Consider the following 14,319-nt stretch of genomic DNA (forward strand, 5'->3'; position numbering starts at 1 on the left):
GCAGAGGGATGCCAACTCCCTCTGGCCAGCAGGCCCGCCTCTTCAAAATGGCAGGCCTTCCCCTCCCCGGTGTATCCTGGGATGCACCGGAGAGGGGCCTGAGGCTCTGATTGGCCTACGTTGTTTAAGGGAGGAGCCTAAGGCTCTAATTGGCCCAGACGCTTAAGGAGGGGCCTTAAACAACCTGGGCCAATTGGAGTCTCGGGCCCCTCCCCGGAAGGATGGAGTGGTGTGGTTAGAGCTACAACTTCAGCACCCTGAGGTAGTGGGTTTAAATCCTGCACTACTCCTTGTGATCCTGGGCAAGTCACTCAATCCTCTATTGGCCCAGGTGCATTATTAGATAGATTGTGAGCACACCTGGTCAGATAGGAAAAATGCTTGAGTACCTGATTGTAAACCACTTAGATAACTTTGATAGGTGGTATGTAAATACCTAACATAAAAATAAAATAATACATTTGCATGGGGGGGGGGTCTGAGTTGTCAAACTTTACTTTCCTGTCGGTGCCTGAGCCAATCAGCGCTTAGGCACCAATCAGAAAGTAAGGGAACGACAGCTCAGACCTGTCGGTAAATTTTGGCCGCAAATGTGGCACAACGAGGTTCGAGAATTGCTCAGAGTGATCATTTTAATATTAATGACCTCGTTGTACTACATTTGCATGGCAGTATTGGAGACTGCTAGAAAACTCGGAAAAGACCTTGCTAAGCCGTTTTGATAAGCCGCTTCTAAAGTACATGCTCGCTAAATCGGCTGGAACTGGTTTAGCGAGCACGTTAAAGGCAGATTTTAGTTTTGAGAATCTGACCCTAAAAGACATGAGGTACATGGGTTACTAAGGGGCCCTTTTACTGAAGGATATTAAGCCCTAATGCATACTTGTGGGGATACAAACTACCACAAAATACTTCAGAGGCTCATTTTCAAAGCACCTAAGTTTGTTTTGTGGTATTTTGCCTGTTTGTATGCATTAACTGGTTTGTTAGCTTTTTTGTTTTATTTTTGGGGGGAAAGGTGTGCCCTGGGTAGAAAATGGGCATGAATGTGTTAACCAGGAAGCGTGTTTGCTTTAGGATGTAATAACTGGCTAAGGCAAAGTTAACACATGAGCACTTACCACCTCTTAAATAGGAGGCAGTAAGGCCTCCCGCATTCACTTTTTACAGGTACCGCTCGCTAATCCCAAGGATAGAAAGTGCTGTGTTAAATCCAGGCTTAGTGTGCAGGTTAAAATCTTGCGTTAGAACACATTAGAACAACCTTACCAAACTACCGAGGAGTAATAATCAGTGTCACTAGAGCCAGAATGCTGTGATTTTAGAAATGTATTGTATTGTGTTGTCTTGTTAACTATGTATGTACATCTGTAATCCGCCTAGAAACTGACCGATAGTGCGGAATAGAAATGTTATAATAAAAATTAACACACACTTTAGGCTCAGATTTCGGCGCACATTCATGAAAAGGCCCCTATGTCAGGAAGACATCAAAAAAACCCCAGCGAAAGAAAGTGAAATGGCCGGTTTGGGGTTCCCCTTATTCACTCAGCTGCTGCTCAGTCCGTTTCCCCCCTAACCCTTAAAATCTAAAGAATGTGCTGTCATTTATTGAAAAGAGGAAGCAGGGGGCTGTGCCCTTGGAGCTCTGTTGTTTTGTGTTTTTTTTGTGTGGTTTGCTTCTTTTCATTTTATGCATGCAGTGACCCAGTTCCTCTTCCAGGCTTCTGTAGAGGCCATCGCTTTAGCCATTCACATTGCGTGGGCGATGCTAATAGCGGTTGCTTCTTCTCTTTTGTTTTTCTTAAACAGTATCCTGAAAGCAATGAAGTCCGCCTCTGCAAACTGCAGCCTCCCCCAGGCAAGTCTGCACAACGAACTACGAGTCTGCTGTTTAACTAAAGCCTGCAAGCACTAACCATATATTCTGATTTTTTTTTTTTTGCCCATAGAGCACAGCAAAATCTGATGCTAATATGCTGATGGGGAAAGAGCATTACTTTCCATCTCAGAAATATCTTTTGGACAAGCCAAGCCTTCTAACTCGCACTGGTAGGTCTGCAACGGTCGTTTCATTCCCCCATTGTTCCTTGATGCTTGCCATCTCTTTCCTTGGTGGTGCATACCTTTGTAGGGTTACCAGATATCTGGATTTCCCCGGACATGTCCGGGGGTTTGGACAGCTTTTCAAAACCCGGCATTTTGTCCGGGTTTTGAAAAGTTTTCATCTACATTGCGTCGGGGGGGGGGGGGCCGGGGCTGGGGCAGGAATGGGTGGAACTGAGTGGTCCTGGGGGCGGGTCTAAGGGTGTCTGGATTTTCCAAATGGAAAATCTGGTAACCTTATGCCTTTGTAGCACTTTCTGGTCTCTGGGAGGAAGAGCTAGAGTTACCAGATTTCTTCATGAGAAAAGAGAGGACATGTGGCTCCGCCCCCAGCCCCTTCCCATTTTACCTTCAGCCCCGCCCCCACACAACCTTGTCCCTTCTTTCCCAAGTCTGGGCCGCATTTGGAGGGCCTCCGAGCAGGCGCAAAAGCTCAGAGATCCTCCAGACCCAGCTCTAAGCTTGGGGGCCTTCCAAAACTCAGACAAACTGCCAGGTTTTGAAAAGCTGTCCGGACACCCGGACAGTCCTCTAAAAATAGGACAGGGCCGGGTTTTCCCAAACATCTGTTAACACTAGGAAGAGCTGACCGGAGTCTTTCTCTGGAATGGCTTGTAACACCCTGTGAAGGTAAATTCTGATGGTTCCTGAAGGTGCCAGCCCTGTGGGGGCAGTGGATGTTTAAGCAAATTCTTGGTGTAATCCATGTTGAGTTTAGAACCCTCAACCATTTTTGAAAAAATTGGCTCTTATGTTTGTACATATATAGTTCAGGCACATCCCTGAAACATGGGACTTGGTTTGTCCATATTTTTTCATCAGCCGTACATTGAAAAAGCCACTGAATAAATCAAACCCAGTGAGGGGAAGATTTCCTGTGCTCTGTATCAAGCATTTGACAAATCCTGCCAAGTCTAAGTAGCCAGCAGTCAATTTTTGTGGGGGCTGACAGGTGCACTGAGGGGCCCATGCATTTTCTTTTTGCTTTCCACCACTGCCGCTGCATTAAAAATCATCTGCTGTTCTCTCCCCTTTCTCTTTTGCAGGTCTGGCATATTCCTATGCTTCCCCCCTCCCGTTGTTGCCCAGAGTCCTGACAGGTAACTAGAACAGGCAGTGAAACACTTCTGCAGTTGATTCTGCCTTGGCCTTTCCTCTGTCACATCCCGCCTCCTTTTATGTAACTTCCTGTGGGTAGATGCAGCAGAGGAAAAGCCCTGGCAAGATCAGTCACAGAAGTCTGTTTCACTGCCTGTGCAGATTGCTTGCCAGGACTGTGGATGACCACGGGGGAGATGGGGGCAGAGAGATAGACCCATGTGGGGATGAGGGAGACACGAAAGAAGGGAGAGTGATACTGGACAGAGTTGAGAATGGATAGCAGACTGCAGGCAGTCTCTGCTATGGTTGCTGCAACTTTGGGGGATCTGAGACCAATTTGAGGGGGTCCAGGTCTCCCCTGGCTATGCCACTGCTCTGTTCTACTTAAGCCAGCCAGCCAGATGCACATAAAATCAAGTGGGAAAAGAGACATACAGGGGCCTGTTCTGTGAGTTGGGCACCTGCATTTATAAAATTATAGAAACCTGGGTGCCTAGATTTCTTTATAGACTAGCAATGTAATATGGTATCGGTGTGCCTAACATTTACAATATTTTGTAAGTTACCTGCATAAGTGGGAATTCCCCATGCTCCATCCCTGTGTATGTCTCCTTACAAATACATGCTGTGTAAGTTAGTTTTGTTTAAAGGTTTTATTACTTCAAATATAAGAACAATAATATATATATATATATATAAATAAGGACCAATGCACATTGTTTCTTCAATGCACTGGTCCGGATAAGCAAAAGACCATAACCAAAATCCCCAACAGGTCCCCCCTCCCTTCCCCACCCATCTCTCTCCCTCCCCACCCATCTCCTTCCCTCTCCTTCTAAAATACTATTAAGGAACAAAAGTTTTCCCCCACGTTTCATAATTTTTCCATGGCCGAAGAAAACTCCCCATCTTATGATATTTTGGGGTTGTCAATCTGTACAAAATGATGGCATGTCAAAAGCGCGTTGGACAATGGTGCGCCGACATCTGCAAGCAGGACAAATGCGTGCCGCCGGTTCTGCCACTTTTACGCATTACTGTTAGTGTTCTGAAGGGGTCACTACACTGAAAACTCCCGTACCGCGAGAGAATGGAAGTTTTCAGTGTACTGGGGGGGTTCCCCCCCAACCCCCTCTCCCAAATGGGAGCGTGACCAGTTCTAAGTGTACTGGGGGGTCCCCACCCCCCTCAGAACGCTAATGGTAAAGCGTGAAAGCAGCAGAACCAGCGGCGCGCATTTGTCGGCACACCAATGTATTGCACGCTTTTGTCGGTGTACCATACAAAATAGACCAATCATCTAACTTGTGCTTGACCAACCGCCTATCCAGTTGTACCGGTCTCTTCCAGGTTGAGGCAACAACCAGCCTGGCTGCCGTCAACATTAGCTTTGAGAAGCAAATGTCCTCTTCAGTCAAATTAGGCTGATAAAGATGTAAAAAGGTAATCTCGACTGAAGCACAGAGCCGCTGGCCCAGGATTTGGGCGAGCATATGGAAAACAGATTCCCAAATTTCCCGGAGAAACATACACTCCTACCACATGTGCAAGTATGTTCCCTCAGATCCACATCCTTTCCAACACTTCCCCACACGTTCCCCCTGGAATTTTGCAAACAAGGATAGGGTATAGTACCACCTGATCAATATTTTATCTAAAATGGAGCCACCGCCATCCATCTACTACATTAGGGTCTTAACAAAATCCTTAAAAATCCTCTTATCCTCCTTTCCAAACACTATTATATGCCCAAAGTTATCTACACTTGGCACCAAACCTCCAAGCATGCAAGGGTGTGATGCGATGACATTGAACGCATCTCACCTGCGCATGCGCATATGCTCTCTAGATGCGGCCTCGAGCTCTGGACGATCCTCTAAAAAGAGGACATGTCCTGGTAAATTCAGACATCTGGTAATCCAACTCCCTGCAGTTATCATGTGCTAATAATCTCTACTGGTGAGTGGTGACCCCCTTCTCACACTAATCCTTGCTAACATAAGGAATTCTGCCACCTGTTGGTGAGCCCTGCAACTAACCGTTGTGTGATCATTAGCTCCCCCTGTTGGTCTCCTTTTACTCAAGGGGAACTACCCATGAAGTTGGTGTCCTCTCTCCAGTTTTCTGGAATCGTAAGTAAAACATGTTGTCATAATATTTGGTAGCTTTGATATCAGCAGGTAGGGTTTCGGAAAATCTTATTATTTTTAGGTTTAAACGATTTTTTATTGAACAAATAAGAGGATACTCTTAACCAAGAAAACACTGAAGATGTTCAATTAAATACAAAAGGATCCCCAACCTCATCTCCTCTCCCCATCCCTTCCATTCTTCAGCATATGAAGGTTGGCTACAGAACCATGTAACCTAAAGAAGTACAATACTACCAAACAAACCATCCTAGTCAAGAAACTGCCTACCTTCCCCATTCTCCCAGTTCAATGTCGTAAGAAACAAACAGAAAGGTAGGAGATTATGCAGTTATCTACAGCCAGTTCCCGAGTTAAGATGCCTGACTTAAGTACGACTCGTACTTAAGAACGCGGTTGCGGCTTCATTTGATTTCACTGAGCAGTTTTTCCAGTGGAATAGACTCCTACACTTCTCCTGCAGCAGATTCAGGAATGATGCATGGCGACATCAAGAACAGTGTGTGGTTGTGCATGCTGTACCTTAGAGGTACTTTTGTAAGGACTGTTGGCCAACCCACATATAACACCCTACTGAAGAAACCTAAACCCATCCTTCCCGACCAGCTCCGACAACTTCCCCCCCCACCTCCTCCCCCACCCCTGCATAAAACAGGGCCCCCTCAAAACAAATCCAACCAATCAACCCCCCCCATCTCAAATCCCAGGAAGGGTGAGAGAAAATCCAAAGGGCAACAAGGGACTATTGTGTGGAGCTGAAGACGAAGGTAGAGAAAGAGAGAAAAAGAAAAAAAAAAACCAACCCATTTATTTTAACAAAATCTCAAGGGCTTAGGACACAGAGAACAGGGGATCTCCTGTCTGATTCAAAATGTGCCCCCTAATTCTCGGGTGCAACGTATGCATGTATGCTCCCCAGTCTGAAAGCCTTATTTTAAACTGGTTTGAAGAGTATGGTGAGGCTGTTGTAAAGCGATTTGTGGCAGAAGTTCAAATGAAGGGCCCCCAAGCAATTGAGAGGGCCCCCAAAGTAGGAATGAAAGATCTGGGAGCGGCTGCATTGGACCCTTGGGGCCCTCTGCACGCAGGGCCTATTTGAGTGAAATTTATGCCACTGCCTGGAGTATTGAGCTGGGTGCTGAAATATACCACGACTTCCCAGAAATCTTTTTTTTTTTTTTTTCAATCTAACACGAGTATTTCCAAAGCAGATAATGAGCTGTTGCTACTCCATCTGCACAATCAAACTCGCCGAAAGAGCTTGTTACTGTACGGAAGATTAAGTGGGTTTTATTAAATGAGGTGTGCTGAACAGGTAGTGTTGTCCTTCTGCCTATAGTTCTTTTATTTTTCATTTGATTTCTAGAGGATCATTCGGAAGATGTATCGGTGGGCACAGAGCAGTCCTATTCCTCCCCTCAGCGGACATCACACCCTCCTGTTCTTGGAGAGGAGCCCTCCTCCCCTGGCTCCATTCAGAAACTGATGGGGTCTGCCATTGGACAAGAAGCACAAAGGCCCTTTTCCCTGTCTCCTTATCCAAATGCCAGTGCCAGCGAAAGGATGGCAGTGGACACGTTGCTTCCAAAACAAATGATGCCACCTGTGTACAAGAGCGAAAACAACAGCCTCTTGGCTTTCCCAGCGACGTTTTACACTGCCAAAGCAAACCTGCTGTCTGCCCGCAGTCATGACTTGAGTCCGCCGAGTGATCAGTCGGAAGGGAGCAGCTCCGGCTCCGTGGACGAAGAGCAGCTAGACACTTCCGAGATTGCGTTCCAGGTCAAAGAGCAGCTGCTGAAGCACAATATCGGTCAACGCGTGTTTGGGCACTACGTCCTGGGGCTCTCGCAGGGGTCTGTCAGCGAAATCCTTGCCAGGCCCAAACCCTGGCGCAAGCTGACGGTGAAAGGGAAAGAGCCGTTCATTAAAATGAAACAATTTTTGTCCGATGAGCAAAACGTCCTGGCTCTGAGAACCATCCAGGTCCGGCAGCGAGGTAAGCGACACAGCTGTTCTCCCCTCCCCCACACAGATTAGCCCCTCGGAACACCATGCAGTTGATGTAACTTTATATTCTCTTCAGTCAGGCTGATGTATTTAAAATATTTCCAGACTGTCTTCTTTTATCTGTATTCTTGATTGTAAAGGATTGTCACTGGGTACATGCTGACACTCCTTTCACAGATCCTCAGAATGAAACGTTTGAAAATATTCTGTGGCTAATGGGTTTGCTTGCTTCCTTTAGATGTTAAAACTGAACAGAGAAGGTAACTGAAACTTCTTTTGAAATGTACAAAGGATAACTTAAGATGACATCATTGATCAAGACAGCTGATCAAGTGACCAAGGGGTGGAGGCATGAAGTAGAGAATGACACGGTGACAAAATTCATCACCGTCCCCGTCCCCGCGGATAACCGCAGGAAATAATCCCATGTCATTTTCTAGTGTCTATTTCAACCTCAGTCCTTCTACATCAGCATTCTTCAAAGCAAAGCTTGAGGGTCAGTGGTTGTGACCATTCATACTCTGATTCTTATGTGAGCCAAGGATAATGAAGCCATTGTGACATCACTGATGTGATTGGCTCTTAGGCACTGGTGGAATGAGGCATTATGACATCACAATATCTGCTCTGGATACCAGAGACTGTCATTCTGTAGTGTCTGTTTCAACCTCAGTCCTTCTACACCAGCATTCTTCAAAGCAAAGCTTGCGGGTCAGTGGTTGTGGCCATTCATACTCTGATTCTTCCCTCTTTCCTTAAAGAATGACTTGAAGATGGTTTCCCGCGGTTATCCGCGGGGACGGGAACGGTGATGAATTTTGTCACCGTGTCATTCTCTAGCATGAAGCATAAGCAGGAATCGGAGATTTAGACGGGCAGTTTTCAGAACTATTTACCTGTGTAAACTGGGCAGTCTGAAAATTGCCCAGCTAAAAGTATATTCAAGCTTGGGTCACACCCACACACTTTTTAGCTGAGTTTTTAAAAAGGCATTTCTGGAGGAGTTGTTTAGTTTGAGGTAGGGAATCTATATAGGCTCTTGGGATTTTCAAAAGGATACGTTAGAACAGCGTCTCTCAAACTGTGTGCCACGGCACAGTGGTGTGCCCCAAAGAGATTCCGTCTGTGCCACGAGAGATTCCGGAATTTTACTTTATTTTTTAAAAAAATCCCCTTCGTAGGTATACACTAGAATAGATGACATGTACGCAAGAGTCTGTCGGTGTTACGAGTCCAGACAAGCATCATTCTTTGACACGATTGCTTTATTGCCGTTAGTTTTCAAGGACCAATCAAGGCTTTGTTACCATTTGGATCTTCTTATCGTTGCGAATTTAGATTTTCAGCTCGGACAGAAAGTAAATTTTAAAAAAGAGAACAACTGAAGGTGAACGATGAAATGCGTGCTTGCTTGTTGATTATCGAGCCGCATTTCGAGTTAATTTGGACTCAAAAACAAGCACATCCATCGCATTGATTAGCAATTCTATTCTATCTACTTTAGTTTCACCGATGTTACAATTATCCCTACATAACGTACCCCCTCTTTTACTAACGTGCAGCGTGGATTTTAGCGCCGGCAGCGGCAGTTACTGCTCCGATGCTCATAGAATTCCTATGAGTGTCGGAGCATTTACCGCTGCTGCCGGTGCTAAAACCCACACTATGTGATAGTAAAGGAGGGGGTTAAAGAACTTTAAATTTAATTATTTTTTGGTTTTGCAATTTTATAATTTCAATTATAATGTGTCACGAAAAACATTTATTCCACTTAGTGTGCCGGAGCTAAAATAGTTTGAGAGATACTGCATTAGAGAATGACACGGGGACAAATTTTTCCCCCGTCCCTGCAGGAACTCAATTTCCCCGTCCCCGCAGGTTTTGTGGCTGTCCCCATCCCGTTCCTGTAAGCTCTGCCTTAATTACACAAGCCTTGAACACTTGATGATTTTAAAGGGTTTGAGGCTTGTGCAGATGAGGACGGAGCTTGCAGGAATGGGGCAGGGACAGGAAAAGAACTCGCGGGGATGGGACAGGAAAATGAGTTCCCACGGGGACGGGAAAAATTTGCATGTTTACACTCCTCCCCTCTCCTCTGCTTGTGCCACCTTTGCCAGTGAACAGCTGCAAACCATTTGGGTACTTTTAATATGCCTACTTTGAGTTGCTAATTTTCTCTTTAAAATAGTTTCTCTTTAAAAATGATCCGAAATGTCAGCAGCATTTTGTATTCTGAGTGACTCGGAAGGATTGATATGTTAAGAAAAATATCATAAATTTCCGATGAGCAAACCTTTTTATGACAGCAAAGTCCCCTCTATGTCTCCCCCCCCCCCCCCCACCCCCACCAGTTTTTTGCAGAATGAAGAACCATGTTATTGGATTACTTATCTGTGATATTCAGGACAGCTGCAATAAAAGCCGTTCAGAAATGGGTTGTTTTATAAAATATGGGAACATATGAGCTACCAGAGGCAAGAATTTGGGGGAAGTGAGGGATGAATTATGAGACCAAATGAGTAAAACAAGCTAAATTCTGTCTGTCTCGGTTAATAACAAGGAAATGGATAACAATAAGACGACAGGGCTACATTCCACTCCAATTAAAATGGCAGGTGAATGAGAAAGGCTTTTGGATTTGGCTCGAGGAGCCCACCTGGTGGTTACAGTTGATTGATTTGTTGGAGGGTTCATAAGGTTGACACCACTGCTTTGAAACCTATATTGTACCGTTCGTATGCTGTCGACAATAAAAAGCTGAATGATAAAATGAGCTGTGCATTAGAGAATGGCATAGGAACAAATTTTTCCCTGTCCCCGCAGGAACTCAAATTCTCTGTCCCGTCCCCGTGAGTTTTGTCGTTGTCCCTGTCCCATTTCTGTAAGCTTTGCCTTAACTTCACAAGCCTCAAACACTTATGATTTTAAAGGGTTTGAGGCTTGTGCAAATGAGGGCAGAGCTTGCGTGAGTGGGGCAGGGACGGGAAAAGAACTATCCGGGATGGGACGGAAAAATGATTTCCTGCGGGGACGGGAAAAATTTGTCCCTGTGTCATTCTCTACTGTGCATATCAGAGACATAGTCAGAACCTGATTTTGGGGAGAGGTCAAGCATTTCCTCTCAGCCCCCCCCCCCTCCACTGATGAGGCTGGGGTTCAAATCCCACACTGCTCCTTGTGATCCTGGGCAAGTCACTCAATCCCCCATTGTCCCAGGTACATTAGATAGATTGTGAGCCCACCAGGGCAGGGAAAAATGCCTGAGCACCTGAATGTAAACCACTTAGGCAGTAATAATAATGCTGTTGCCTCACCCCCTCCCCTAGCTCTTAGCCCCACCAACCAGTTTAACCTCTGGAGCCCTGCACTTGCTGTCTGAGAAGCAGGAAAACAAGCAGGGCACTCCAGCCTCTGACATCGGCACTTCTGCACATGCTCAGTTTAAATGCAAAAGTGCTGACATCAGCATCTGGAACACTCTGCTGACTTCCTGCTTCTTAAGCAGCACGGGCAGAGCTCCAGCTGTGAAACGCTTTGAATGGTGAGGCTTGAAGCACCCCTACCAGCCACGTATTAGCTGCCACAATTTTGGAGAGGGCCCGAGCCCAGAGTGGTGGGGTGGGGGCCCCGCTGGCTGCACCACTGGTGCGCACACATGGAAAAGAGTCCAGATACTTAAGAACATAAGCAATGCCTCTGCTGGGTCAGACCCTGAGGTCCATCGCGCCCAGCAGTCCGCTCACACGGCGGCCCAACAGGTCCAGGACCTGTGCAGTAATCCTCTATCTATACCCCTCTATCCCCTTTTCCAGCAGGAAATTGTCCAATCCTTTCTTGAACCCCAGTACCGTACTCTGCCCTATTACGCCCTCTGGAAGCGCATTCCAGGTGTCCACCACTCGTTGGGTAAAGAAGAACTTCCTAGCATTCGTTTTGAATCTGTCCCCTTTCAGCTTTTCCGAATGCCCTCTTGTTCTTTTATTTTTTGAAAGTTTGAAGAATCTGTCCCTCTCTACTCTCTCTATGCCTTTCATGATCTTGTAAGTCTCTATCATATCCCCTCTAAGTCTCCTCTTCTCCAGGGAAAAGAGACCCAGTTTCTCCAATCTCTCAGCGTATGAAAGGTTTTCCATCCCCTTTATCAGACGCGTCGCTCTCCTCTGAACCCTCTTGAGTAACGCCATGTCCTTCTTAAGGTACGGCGACCAATATTGGACGCAGTACTCCAGATGTGGACGCAGCATCGCCCGATACAATGGCACGATAACTTCTTTCGTTCTGGTTGTAATACCCTTCTTGATTATGCCTAGCATTCTGTTTGCCTTCTTAGCGGCCGCTGCGCACTGTGCCAACGGCTTCATTGTCATGTCCACCATTACCCCCAAGTCCCTTTCTTGGGTACTCTCATTCACTAACATCCCTCCCATCGTATAGTTGTACCTCAGGTTTCTGTTTCCCACATGTAATACTTTACATTTCTCAACGTTGAACTTCATCTGCCATCTCGTCACCCATTCCCCTAGTTTGTTCAAGTCCCTTTGCAATTCTTCGTAGTCCTCTTTAGTCCGAGCTCCACTAAATAGTTTGGTGTCGTCTGCAAATTTTATTATTTTGCACTTCGTCCCTGTTTCTAGATCATTTATGAATATATTAAATAGCAGCGGCCCGAGCACCCTGCGGAACCCCACTCGTGACCTTCCTCCAGTCCGAGTAGTGGCCCTTCACTTAGCAACCACACAGACTGTATATGAAAATTTCCCCTATAAGGAGTACATGCATAAAAACCGTGACAGGCAATTCTATAAGCAGGCGCCAAAATTAGGTGCCAATAGAACACTCTGTTTATAGAATAGTAGCTTTTGCTCGCAAGACCAGCTTCAATAAGCAGAAGTTATCTAATCTAATCTAATCCTTAGGTTTGTGTACCGCATCTTCTCCACGTTCGTAGAGCTCGGCACGGTTTACAGGAGATGTAATAGGAAGGAACTACAATAAAGGGTTAGAGGTCGAAGACTGAAGAATAATTAGAGGACTAGGGAAGCCAGATATGAAGAGATTTTTGAGGACTTGGGATATCAAAGTTGGAGAGAGACTTACAATTTATGTGTGTAAATGCTAAGTGCAATTCTATAAACAATGAGCAGAAATTGCTTAGGACGCTTCTGTCAGGGGGGCGTATGTGTGGGCGGAGCACAGGCATGTTGCGCAGATATAGTGGCACTAGAAAAGGTTCAAAGAAGATCGACCAAGATGATAAAGGGGATGGAGCTCCTCTCGTATGAGGAAAGACTGAAATGGTTAGGGCTCTTCAGCTTGGAAAAGAGACGGCTGAGGGGAGATAGGATTGAAGTCTGCAATAGAGAATGACACGGGGAGCGATCCCCGCAGCGAACCGCTGCGTGGCTGCGGTTTGGCTGCGGGTTATGGTGACCTCATTAGCAAATCGCCGCAGACGCGGGGACAAATCCTTTCACCGCCCGCAAAAACGGTGAATAGATTTGTCCCCGCAGGCCAATGTCCCCCCTTCTAGGAACCGCTATTTACCTGTGTTTCACCGTGTTCGTGACCGGGTGTTAGATGTCTCCGCCATGTTGTCTGTCTCCTCCAACTTTCGATCCAACTCGCACGTTGCCGCATTTACTCTCGATCCAACTTGCATTTGTCAGATCAACCCTTCCTGCCAATAGAACCCGCCCCCCCCCCGACGATCGCCGGCAGGAAGGTGCTCAGCCCTTCATGCCGACAGAACCAGCCCTCCCCAACGATCGCGGCAGGAGGATATCCAACCCCTCCTGCCAGCTCCCCAACAGCCCCCCTATGATCACTGATAGGAGGGTGCCCAACCCCTCCTGCCGGCCCCCCCAACGGCCCCCTATATCGCCAATAGGAGGGTGCCCAACCCCTCCTGCCGGACCCTCCCCCAACAAACCCCGCCATCCCGAAACACCACCCTTAGTCTTACTTTCCAAGTTGGACCGGACAGCTCCTCGCTCGTCTGGCCAGCAGGCCTGCCTCCGTCCAAATGAGGCGGGCCCGCCCCTCCCCTCCCCTGCCTAACCCACAGGATCCTAGGGCCTGATTGGCCCAAGCACCTAAGGCCCCTCCTATAGCGGGAGTGGCTTTAGGTGCCTAGACCAATCAGGCCCTAGGATCCTGTGGGTTGGGCAGGGTAGGGGCGGGCCCGCCTCATTTGGACGGAGGCAAGCCTGCTGGCCATACGTGTGAGGAGCCGTCCGGTCCAACTTGGAAAGTAAGACTAAGGGGGTTCCGGGGTGGGAGGGTTCGTTGGGGGGGGGTCCAGCAGGAGGGGTTGGGTACCCTTCTGCTGCGATTGTCGGGAGGGCCGTTGGGGGGGGTCTACAGGAATACACAGTCTAGTACCCGAACTCACAATCTGGGCAACTGCAACTGGGCAACCTGATCCCGAAATCTGAGCAACTGCCTGCTGCCGTCGCGTATGCTGGGACTCCTGCCTTCGTGTATCTGCCGGATACGCGAAGGCAGAAGTCCCGGCATACGCGACGGCAGCAGGCAGTTGCAAATCAGCTGACGCTGGCGCAATCTTGCACACTGGGAAAGAAGAGAATCTCCGGCGTCAGCTGACTAGCAACCCCCCATCGTATGGGACACCTGCCTTCGCATATCTGCCGGATACACGAAGACAGGAGTCCCAGCAAAAGATGCAGCTACAGGAAGTTGCTAGTCAGCTGACGCTGATGCCGGAGCTTCTCTTCCTGCCCAGTGTACACCAGGTACTGCTGGACAAGGGGAGGAGGGGAAGAAGGAAGGGAGAAAGGATACTGTTGGACAGGAGGGAAGGGGTACTGCTGGACAATGGGAACAGGGAAGGGAGAAGGGGTACTGCTGTACAAGGGGGAAGTAAAAGGAAGGGAGAAGAGGTACTGCTGAACCTGGCAGAAAAGGAGGGAAAGGAAAGGTGCTACACACTGGA

The 14,319-nt window shown here is 47.4% G+C and overlaps 1 protein-coding gene across 9 annotated transcripts in view; it reads left to right on the forward strand.

Moving 5' to 3' along the window:
• Nucleotides 1-14,319, forward strand: part of CUX2 (cut like homeobox 2) — a 552,659-nt gene that overhangs the window by 472,788 nt on the left and 65,552 nt on the right. For 8 of the 9 annotated variants that reach the window (XM_033955398.1, XM_033955397.1, XM_033955392.1 and 5 more), the window contains 3 exons: nucleotides 1,813-1,861; nucleotides 1,953-2,052; nucleotides 6,724-7,356. In XM_033955398.1, coding sequence (XP_033811289.1) covers nucleotides 1,813-1,861; nucleotides 1,953-2,052; nucleotides 6,724-7,356 — 782 coding nt within the window. The remainder of the gene's footprint in view (nucleotides 1-1,812; nucleotides 1,862-1,952; nucleotides 2,053-6,723; nucleotides 7,357-14,319) is intronic. The other variant, XM_033955400.1, reaches the window with a different exon arrangement.

Source organism: Geotrypetes seraphini, chromosome 8 (genome assembly GCF_902459505.1).
Source record: "Geotrypetes seraphini chromosome 8, aGeoSer1.1, whole genome shotgun sequence".
In the NCBI taxonomy this organism is placed as follows: domain Eukaryota; kingdom Metazoa; phylum Chordata; class Amphibia; order Gymnophiona; family Dermophiidae; genus Geotrypetes; species Geotrypetes seraphini.